Below are 11,276 nucleotides of genomic sequence, written 5' to 3'. Positions count from 1 at the left end.
ACAAACAGTATGTCTTTCTTCAGTTGAGAGTATTGTGGCTGGTCCATATGAGTATACTATATGCAGGTGTAAGTCTGCAAGCCAAGCACATACTGTATATGCTGTCAGGGAAATGTAAACTTTGAAAAGATTTCCACCATCTGTGGAGAAGATTGTTTTTTTTCTCTCATTACATTGAACCACTTAGCTTTATGGGATTATGTAATGTTATATAACTTCTTTTAACATCAAGAATTCCTCCACTGATTAGGTAAAACTTAAATGTCACAGACTTGATACTGTCTCAAATGGAAAGAAGAACACGTCATTATTTAGCTAACCTGATTTCTGTGATGAATGAGGTTTTTTTTGTGTTTTTTTTTAAAAAGAAATCTTCAGAACAGAGATTATACCCTCTATTGTGGATATGTTTGCCAATGACTTTCAGGGAAGAATAAAGGATGGATTTCTTTCTCTGTTTTTGTAGGGGATGAGTAATTAAGAAATGAAAACAGAAGCTAGAAAGAGAGAGGGTTTCATTACACAGAACACGCTTTTGTCATCGAGTTATATGGAGTCATTGCAGCCCCTCTTACCTCCTGCTCTGTTGAGCCCCCTCCTCCCTCATCACTCACATCATTAACCTTTACCGAGCATTAAGGTTTGCACGACCAGTGTCCTCGAAGGAATCACTACACGTACCTTGCAGGTGGTGTCTTTATTAGAAAGTTGTCAACCAAAGGTCCAAAGACAGTATCCAGTGTTTGCTTGATGCCACTTTTCTTTAGATCAAATTTCTATGATTTTTTTTTTTTTTTTTTACTTAGACCCTCTCTATTGTGAGCTGACCCTTGGAATGACAAGCCCCACTTGGCCTTTTTATTTGAGATGTGACCATTTCTCCATTCAGATTTACATGACAAATCTTTCACCACAAAAACATGAGTGGAGGCTCTTATTTACAAAGACAAACTTGACTCACATGGACGACAAATCTTTCTGAACAGGCTTTTTGTGCCCTCTGCTGACAAACGTTGGGTCTTGCGCTTCAGCTCTAGATACAAGTTGAGCATACTGTAATGTGTCTGCAGTGAGTGAATTATGCTTAGTTATAGTTCAAAACACCTATTTGCATTGTAGATTTCTTGTACAATCTTTTCACAGCAATGGATGACTGCACTTGTGTGCATGCATAACTGTATGTGTGTTGAGTGTGTATGTGGCTGAGTGTGTATATTTTAATATGTGTTCTGTCTCAAGCTCATAACACCCCTCCACTCCTCGGTGAAGTTGCTGCTTCTTGACGTGTGTCTTGGTGAGGACAGGCACCTCTGGTATGCCGTGGGCACACTGGCAGCATCGTCATGTCTGTACACCTCAGTGCCAGTCTGTGCGGGCAGCAGGGAAGCCGCTTGGAAGAGCTTTGTGAGACAGACAGACATGGGCATTTACATTTAGCAAATGAGGGTACAATGACTATCAATGAATTTAATGGAATCAAATGTCAGATGAGAACCACTAAATACTGAGGTGGCTATGTTTATTTTGATGGTAGAAAACAGTTGGACTTGATATGACAACTACGTGGAATAAAAGCCTCTACACTGTTACTCATTGAAAAGTCAGTGCTCCTTGAAATACACACTGTTCTATATCCAGTCAAAACTGTTAGGTTGATAGGTTGATTTGTGCTCGCTCACATGTTGAAACGTGAGAGATGGCAGAGGTGAAGTTTGTAGGTGAACCTCTTTCCTGGTCTTGAGTCTTGTCGTTGCCTGAAGGAAGAGGAGAGTCTGGAGAAGACGAATATTGAAAGTGAGAGCCGGTGAACAAATAGCACATTGTCAGTGGTAGATTTCAGTACAATTACATAAAGTAAATGTCGATTATGACACCAGTACAAGCTATACAGTTCAAAGTTTAAGATAGCATATAGTCTAAGTAAATAAATACTGTAGCAGTGTCTTCTACCTGTACATAGTCCATTTCCTGTTTTGGCTCCCTCTCCCAGCAGCATCTCCAGCAACAGGCTGTCCATTGTGGCTTCACCCAGCAGCTGTGCTAAGTGGAGAGTCTCCACCATCTGCCAGGCCACACTCTGCAGGGGAGGCATGATCAGCAAGAGCTCCCCAAACCTTCCCCGCTGCTCACAGGTTGCTTCTTCTAGCAGCAGTTGGGCCTGGAAACGCAGATGTCGAACCAGCTGAGGACTCTTCAAACCCGGACAGTCTGTGGGACAAAGGTAAGAAGACATATAATGAAGAGGAGAGAGTACACTGTAACAAAAAGGCTATGAAGAAAAGTTTTGATTGCTGAATAAGAAACAATAAAATAAGCAGATGAGGCTTGCTTGTGCTTATCACGGTTTGCCATGGTGGACATTTTATGTTTGGATTTTTGTCACTTCCTGTTTTATTTTTTAGTTAGTTTCCTTCTGTGTCTCGATGTTTAGACTTCCTGTCTTTGTCCTGTTTCCCTCCTTGATGATTGTCTGCCCCGCCCTAATGTGTTTCACCTGTGTTCAATCACCCTTGCCTCCCTATGTGTCTATTTAGTCTCTGTGCTTCACTTTGTCTGTTATTTTTCCTCCTTTGTTATGACATTCCTTGTGATATCTGTTGTTAGCCCCTGTGGTTCCTCGTGTTACCTAGTGCTTTTGGTTCCTGTTCATGTTCCTTGTGTGTTTTGTAAGTAGTCACTCTTTTTTGTTATTAAAATAATTTCTTTCCACCTACTCCCTTGTGTTTTTGGCTGCATTTGGGTCCACCTTACCACAAACATGACAGTTCTGTAATTTCACTAACTAATATAACTTTTGGCATCATTTCTATGAAAGACTTTTACTCACTACTTTCCTTCCAAAAGGAAAATATGCCATTTATCACTGCTTCAGTCCCTAACTCCCTTTCTCAAACTGGACTGTATATAATCAATATTTTATTGGTTCCAAGAATCCAATGATTGATGCATCTTAGAAATAATAAGTCAATTTTCTAAATGAGCAGCCAAAGGAGTTATGAAAGGAGTTACGAAAGGTCACTGTGATATAATTTTAAATGAAATAACATTTGTGTGAATGCAATATTGTTACTGCATTTAATGCCAAACTTTTGTAAGGTCATCAGTGAATGTATAGTCACAAAACAACAGGGTATAATGAGAATAACAGAAAACAATACTGCACAGTTTTTTCAGTAAGAGTAAAAACTTTTCAACAGGATGGTTGAAAAAAATGTTTGAATAAAGATTGTGTGATAATCCCAAGTCAGTGTCTTCATCTTTGCTGGGCTGTGCAGCAGAGTTGTAGTTTGCCTATTTGGTCCTCCTGCCTCTACTTGTACTGCCTCAGATAAATGGCCCATTAAGTTCAGCAGGCAGCCAGCACCACCTGACTGCCAAGAACTTCACCACATCCTGATATTATTAGAAAATCGCCCTGAAACACTCTGAAGCCAGAGCAGACCACACAGACTAAACTACACATGCAAAAGGCCAAGAAAATAAACAGATCCAAGAGAGAACATCAAAAAAAGGTGTTATTTGCCTGGTGCTATGGATGAGGTCAAGTGGCAGAACAGAACCAACCAGACTAACCTGGGGCAAAGACGACAATAGTTTTGAGGCAAGCAAACTCTTTGTCTGTGATGTCCAGCTCTCTGAGAGGTTTAACCAGCTCCTCTTGGATTCTGAAAGCCACTCTGGACACCTCTATCTGTGCACCTCTCAAGGGGATCACAGAGTCATTTCCTGTTCAATAAACATAGACATATTCTTCCATATGCAAGATATTTTAGGACAAAGAATACTGCAGATACATGTGAAAACTAAAATGCAATACCTCAGGATATAAGTGAACAATGAAATAAAAAAGGGAGACAGACAGTTTTATACCTAGAAGAATGAGATTGTTGTAAGGTAGAGAGCGTCTTGCTGCCCCTAGAATAAGATGTTCTGCAGAGTGGGTTCGGAGCAGGGTTACCTGCAAACAGACATAAACAGGCTTTATGTGATATACAGCTTTAAAAGGCTAATTAATAGTCATCCAAAGCATCAACCTGAACTGAGAAATGTATACACTCACTGAGTCCAAGTTAAAAAAAAAAGAAAAAAGTCAGCCACTGTCACTTTATTCTGCTTAGACAGGTGTAAGTTAGCTGTATGTTTAAAAAGTAGTTTTGATATTCTGTCCCCTTCCTACCCTGTCATCTATTGGGAGGCTACAAAACTCTGGGATGTGTTTTGCCCATTCCACCAGCAGGAGGAGTTGCTGCTTCATGGACTCAAACACGTCTCCCACACCGGCTGTCTTCTTGGTGTTGATGTCGTGACTCCCAGGTGAGACCAGCGCTGGGAACTGAGAGCAACAAAGCAAAAAGTGAGTTCGCAGTGGGAGCAGGTGATACTGCAATGTGGGAATGAACCTTAGAGAAGGTGCATGAGTGTATGTGGGGTGGGAGATGAATGGGGGATTAGAAAGGTGATGATGCTGATAGGTGTATGAGTGCTTTGGCACTTCGAGAGCTGTAAAGGGTAAAGCAAGCCAAGGCAGGTAGAGGAGGTTTTTGTAGATGGAGACCACATGATGACAAATATGGAAAAACGCCCCACCAGCATAGGATGCAGTAGTTCATTTGCCAATCATCTAATTTATTTCTGTGCATTCCTTTTACACGCAAAAGCGTATATCTGGTTGTTATTATTCATTTGAAGGTAATTGAACATCGGCACACAATCCCAGATCAAGTGGTGCAATTAAATGGGCTATGATTAGATGGGGTCCCTCGGCAATTTTGTCATTTCTAAGGAGTAACTGAATCCAGCCTACAGCTACAGCCTTCGCTGAATTTAATCGCTGCATGTCTAAAATGTAACTTATATCCTCTTCGTCTCTGACCTTCACCAACATGATTTCCAGAAATAGTGTAGGGATCCCTTGGCTGGCATATATGAGAAAAGTGTCCATATCTGTTGCAGAACTTTGTATCTGAGGTCTTAAGCAACGGTGTGTTACCTGTTGCACACTGGCCTCTGCCCGCAGGAGCACACTGATGGACAGAGTGCCCACTGTCTGTCCTTTGGCTCTGTGACTGTTGATGCAGTCTCTCTCATTCTGAACAGCTGGAGATTAAAGAGAGGAAAGAACCATCAGAGACGTTTCTTGGCTTCTCCAGACATCAGTTTTTTTTTCTCACCTCAGCTGCAAACATGTTCTGAAAGAAAAGACTTACTCTTTGCCTCCACAAAGTCCCTCTATCCTCTGTGACATTGAAGTTGCTGTTCATGCCAACATTAACCATGCCCCAAATGTTGCAAATATGGCAGAAATTAGAAAAAAAAACACTGTGCCCAGAAGACTTCTTCTATTTGGAGATTCGAGTGTCTGTTTCACGATGTAAATTAGTATAGAGTAGTTAAATGTAAAAGGAGTTGATGAGAAGTCATATAAATGGGTACATTTTACCAGAATGATGTTTTAGTCCTGTCATGTAGACCTATCTTGATTTGATATATGCTGATTTAATATTCTGATGTTGACAACAGCTTCTTACATTTGCCGTGCACAATAAAAAGTGGGCGTGGATGCCTGGATGCTTGATGGTGTGGATTATGTTTAGCGGAGGAGATGTCATCAAATGATGATGACCCTGTGAAAGTCATTAGAAACAAAGCAATCTGGAAGGCCCCAGGCTGATTCCAATATGGCTTTACAAAGTCAGACAGCAGGACCAAGTGTCGGAGTAATCAGTCATCAGAGCTGTCCTCTCAGCATCCAATCAGGAGTGTATTAATCAAACTAGAAGAGGAGAAGGAGCAGGGGGCTAACTCTCTGCTTCACAGACAATGGTGCTGCATGACAATGTCAAAAATGAATCTTCTGTGGCGCGTCGGTTAAGCCCTGATTGGGAGTAAACAGTTACAGTGAGCGCGCTCAGAGGTCAAGTGTAAAATGACTGGTATTTTATTCTACAGCATGTTATGCAAACCAGGCAAATTACTGAAGTAAACTTTCAAAATTAGTAGCCCTGGCCTTCACTGCAGGGGGCTGTAAACAACATCTTTCCAGAAAAATGCAGAACAAATATTTGCCCGTGCTCAGTCATGTTAATTATTCATGTGTAGAGACTATTCATAGCTCCTCTGATCACATCTCTCTTTCCCTGCTTATCTGTGGGAGTCAGTGGAAGATAAGGCCAAAGATACACATAGGGCACATAAACACGCACGAAAATCAACACTGACGCACTCATTGTTGCACAAGAAGTAAACAAAAATATCTTTTCCTTTTATTGAACCACCCCTGATCCTCTTTTTCCATTTCCTAGAAGTAGACATGACAAATTTTCTATGCAAATGGTGTATAGCAAATTTTAGTTTGGAAGTTTTTCAAGTTTGGAATATTTATCTCATCCTTTTATGTAGGTTCTTGTGGTTCAATTACATTTTTAGAATTTAAATCCTGAAGGTGCACTGTATTAAATAAAAGAAAGCTGCTTAAGAAGATAAAAACAATTCCTCTGACCTTCCTTTCTCATTCCAGCTTTGAAACACTTTTGTAGTCTGCAGTAACGACACTGGTTTCTTTTGTCTTTCTCCACAGAACATTGCCTGTTGAACCTAAAAAAAAAAAAAATCGGTGGAGTTCCCCTTTAATATTTCTCAGAAGAAGACACAGTTACACACGTGGAATACTCTGAGGTTTAGAAATTGATCATATTTTGTGCTTGATCCTTCGCTTGTAGTCACCTGACATCTCACTCTGCACTCAGGGACACTTTTTAATGCAAGCTAAGACATGACAGAATCTGTAGTCGGCAAAGCACGGTTCAATCATCTGCTCACATGGGAAAGTCAAAAAGAGCCTACAGCTATATCTCACCATTGATTTAGAGTCCCCTGTCATTATATATATGTTATTGTTTCCATGCCTGGACTGGTTCCAGCGACTATGACTTTAGGTTGCTTTTCTTTTGCTAGGTGTTGTTTCCTCTATGATACATCTCACACTTCTGTACAATGGGTGATAACTTTAACACCACAGAGTAACTTCTCACTTCAACTTAGATAAAGTCCTTTTTGATATTCGCAATGTCATTGTTATTGCTGTGTATCTGTTTCCAGACTTAATTTAACATGTTAGTTGATATTGTGCTATGCGATGAATACAATGTTGTTGAACAATGATCTGTTTTATTTAGAGGGATCTATGATGGAACTTACCTACAGTTGTAAGTGTGGTTATTGCGAATACTCCTCCTGAAGAAGCCCTTGCAGCCATCACAGCTGGATGCACCATAATGCTTACCTGTGGCTCTGTCTGCACATATGGAACATTGAGTCCTACCTCCATCAGGATGTGATAGTGATGAGGTGGGTTCTGATGCTGGTGAATCTGTCAATTAAAAGATAGTAGACACTAAAAAAAACCCTGCAGATTTCTGATAAAAATAAAATTAGGTGCCTGACGAAAAGTTTGAATATGAGACNCTGTCCTCTCAGCATCCAATCAGGAGTGTATTAATCAAACTAGAAGAGGAGAAGGAGCAGGGGGCTAACTCTCTGCTTCACAGACAATGGTGCTGCATGACAATGTCAAAAATGAATCTTCTGTGGCGCGTCGGTTAAGCCCTGATTGGGAGTAAACAGTTACAGTGAGCGCGCTCAGAGGTCAAGTGTAAAATGACTGGTATTTTATTCTACAGCATGTTATGCAAACCAGGCAAATTACTGAAGTAAACTTTCAAAATTAGTAGCCCTGGCCTTCACTGCAGGGGGCTGTAAACAACATCTTTCCAGAAAAATGCAGAACAAATATTTGCCCGTGCTCAGTCATGTTAATTATTCATGTGTAGAGACTATTCATAGCTCCTCTGATCACATCTCTCTTTCCCTGCTTATCTGTGGGAGTCAGTGGAAGATAAGGCCAAAGATACACATAGGGCACATAAACACGCACGAAAATCAACACTGACGCACTCATTGTTGCACAAGAAGTAAACAAAAATATCTTTTCCTTTTATTGAACCACCCCTGATCCTCTTTTTCCATTTCCTAGAAGTAGACATGACAAATTTTCTATGCAAATGGTGTATAGCAAATTTTAGTTTGGAAGTTTTTCAAGTTTGGAATATTTATCTCATCCTTTTATGTAGGTTCTTGTGGTTCAATTACATTTTTAGAATTTAAATCCTGAAGGTGCACTGTATTAAATAAAAGAAAGCTGCTTAAGAAGATAAAAACAATTCCTCTGACCTTCCTTTCTCATTCCAGCTTTGAAACACTTTTGTAGTCTGCAGTAACGACACTGGTTTCTTTTGTCTTTCTCCACAGAACATTGCCTGTTGAACCTAAAAAAAAAAAAAATCGGTGGAGTTCCCCTTTAATATTTCTCAGAAGAAGACACAGTTACACACGTGGAATACTCTGAGGTTTAGAAATTGATCATATTTTGTGCTTGATCCTTCGCTTGTAGTCACCTGACATCTCACTCTGCACTCAGGGACACTTTTTAATGCAAGCTAAGACATGACAGAATCTGTAGTCGGCAAAGCACGGTTCAATCATCTGCTCACATGGGAAAGTCAAAAAGAGCCTACAGCTATATCTCACCATTGATTTAGAGTCCCCTGTCATTATATATATGTTATTGTTTCCATGCCTGGACTGGTTCCAGCGACTATGACTTTAGGTTGCTTTTCTTTTGCTAGGTGTTGTTTCCTCTATGATACATCTCACACTTCTGTACAATGGGTGATAACTTTAACACCACAGAGTAACTTCTCACTTCAACTTAGATAAAGTCCTTTTTGATATTCGCAATGTCATTGTTATTGCTGTGTATCTGTTTCCAGACTTAATTTAACATGTTAGTTGATATTGTGCTATGCGATGAATACAATGTTGTTGAACAATGATCTGTTTTATTTAGAGGGATCTATGATGGAACTTACCTACAGTTGTAAGTGTGGTTATTGCGAATACTCCTCCTGAAGAAGCCCTTGCAGCCATCACAGCTGGATGCACCATAATGCTTACCTGTGGCTCTGTCTGCACATATGGAACATTGAGTCCTACCTCCATCAGGATGTGATAGTGATGAGGTGGGTTCTGATGCTGGTGAATCTGTCAATTAAAAGATAGTAGACACTAAAAAAAACCCTGCAGATTTCTGATAAAAATAAAATTAGGTGCCTGACGAAAAGTTTGAATATGAGACGTGATAGACATTAGCATTGTAGGGGAGAGGGATTCTCTAAGACCTTTTATTTGGTTGCTAATGAATAAATAAATATCTCTGTGCCTAATCTAACAAGCCTCACAAGCATCCGAGACAGATCACACAGCTGAGAGAACATCAGCTTTGTTAAGAGCAGACAGACACCTTGATAGACACGATCATTCATGATCCCTTTTATCAACCAAGGCGCATGATGAATCTTATTCCACCTTTGTGAACAGAAATAACCTTGCACATGGACACGGCTATGCAGTAAGGTGTTGATTGTGAACTCACGGCCCCTTAGGAATTGCCTGGGCACCATTTCATAGGTTTAGCAGGAGCAATGGTGTTGATAATAAAACCAGGGTTATAGGTAGTGATATCACTGCTCTATGTGACTGTCAGTGCCATAGGCCTCAGAGGAGAACTGCTAGTTATTACTCAAGAGGAAGAGAAAACTCCCCATTTAATTAAAGCAGTCAGAGGTCAGTGGCAAGCCAAAGTCCACTACTCTCCTCTGGCTAATTTTACATTGGATGCTCTGTTTAAATTCTCCTTCCATGTTGCTCCAAATTGCATCTTGCCAGGGTTTGATTGCTGCAGGATTGTCTCTCTTTAAAAGCACTGACCGTCAAATACACGTTCTTGGTGCAGTGTTCCTGCACTGATGCCTGTACTGTACAGACCCCAGGCTATAATGTATGTAAATTGCATACTTAGTTTAGGGAGATGAAGCAGCTAGGGATTGCGATTTAACAGGGAAAATGCTTTCTGTGGTCAAAGATCAGTTAGATTGAATTAAGAGATTAGAATACATTTGCCTTGCAGTTATCTGAATTTGAAGAGCGGCCTGTTGGTAAAGCTTTTTCATTTAAAGTGGTAAGGAAAGGGCCTGATTCAGCTGAACGGAGCCCTAATTATAACGATGACAGGGGATAAGATTACGAAAGGAATTAGATCAGAATGTAAACTTATGTAGAATGCTGAATCGAGTAGTCAAAGGACAGAAAATTTATCTGCAACTATTTTTCATTGTCAATTCATCACTTAAATTTTCTTTTTTAAGCAAGATTGCCAAAGATTACCAGTTTCCATGCAACTTATTAATTGTAATGATTAGCTACTTTTCTCTGTTTTATATCATTGTGACATTTCCTTTGGCTTTGGACCACTGATTGGACTGAGCAAGCAATTTAAAGACTTTGGACTCTGGGAAATTTTGATAGGCCGCAGGAGTACATTCTTTTAGCTCAAACAATAAATTGAGAAAACAACTGATAGATTAATTAAAAAGTGTTAGTTGCACCCTAAACCCTAAATTGGGAAGAGTAACTGCAACAATGCAGTATTTTGTGTTAGAACCGATGACACTTAAGAGGCTTACACTTCAGAGTGATTTAGGTGAAGCTGTTTCATCATACCTGTTGTATTAGTTTGCAGTGGTATCACAATCGTGTTGTTTAAATGCTCAGTGTCTGTACTGCAGTGAGTGTACTCCAGTTTAAGGATAGTTCCAGTAAGCTTCATGGCTCTGATGAGGCTCTATGTTTAGAAGGTTTTTGAAATTGGCTGACAGGCAAAACTCCACCAGTATCGACTGTAACTTCCGGATCACGCATTCAGCTCAGTTTCTCTTCATCACAGGAATCCAATGTGTGGGCTGGATCCCTTTCCTTCTTCTACAGTTGCTTGCAGCTTTTGTTTTTGTCTTCTCGATCCCTAGCTATGGATGTTAACCTTCTTTACAATGGCACTTCTAACATTCTTGTGGTGGGTCCATAAGCTGCTCTGTGATGGTCCACTCCAGTGACTTCACAGCACTGAAATTTGGCCCACTGTCTGTTTGCTTGCTTCTTATCAGTAAAGTATATAAAGGGGAGAGTTCAGAAACAGATAAACATGACTCACTGTGAGGACCAAAAACAGATAAGACCTGCGAGAAAGATGTGTGACCTACATGTTACAATACATTCATGACTAGTTAATTTAATTGGTAAAATAAATGTCATCAAAAAAGTCAATAAATTCAAAGACAAGTCCAAAGGTTGCATGCTGTGACGTCTTTCATCGAATTTTAGCA

At 40.1% G+C, this 11,276-nt stretch overlaps 1 protein-coding gene across 1 annotated transcript; it reads right to left on the bottom strand.

Moving 5' to 3' along the window:
* Positions 1-751: 751 nt before the first annotated feature.
* LOC111221855 (hepatocyte nuclear factor 4-gamma-like) lies at positions 752-11,021 on the bottom strand. Its single transcript, XM_022745444.1, has 10 exons — positions 10,618-11,021; positions 8,928-9,099; positions 8,230-8,324; positions 4,991-5,097; positions 4,178-4,333; positions 3,871-3,958; positions 3,574-3,726; positions 1,951-2,208; positions 1,680-1,772; positions 752-1,400 (listed from the first exon to the last, which is right to left on the bottom strand). The coding sequence occupies exons 1-10, from the start codon at positions 10,721-10,723 to the stop codon at positions 1,357-1,359; spliced, it is 1,272 nt and encodes a 423-aa protein (XP_022601165.1). The 5' UTR covers positions 10,724-11,021; the 3' UTR covers positions 752-1,356.
* Positions 11,022-11,276: the final 255 nt, after the last annotated feature.

The sequence above is a fragment of the Seriola dumerili genome, unplaced genomic scaffold, assembly GCF_002260705.1.
Source record: "Seriola dumerili isolate Sdu_G_001 unplaced genomic scaffold, Sdu_1.0 BDQW01000003.1, whole genome shotgun sequence".
Taxonomy (NCBI): domain Eukaryota; kingdom Metazoa; phylum Chordata; class Actinopteri; order Carangiformes; family Carangidae; genus Seriola; species Seriola dumerili.
Note: the sequence above shows the minus strand (reverse complement) of the source record. Positions and strands in the feature narration are given on the sequence as shown.

Excerpts from the sequence above, each read along its gene's own strand:
- LOC111221855 (XM_022745444.1), bottom strand. The coding sequence starts at position 10,723 with ATGAAGCTTACTGGAACTATCCTTAAACTGGAGTACACTCACTGCAGT. Across the intron at positions 5,098-8,229 it reads AGCTGGAATGAGAAAGGAAG|CTGTTCAGAATGAGAGAGAC; the intron begins GTCAGAGGAATT and ends TTTAATCTCCAG. Across the intron at positions 1,401-1,679 it reads CATCTCTCACGTTTCAACAT|CTCTTCCAAGCGGCTTCCCT; the intron begins GTGAGCGAGCAC and ends TGTCTCACAAAG.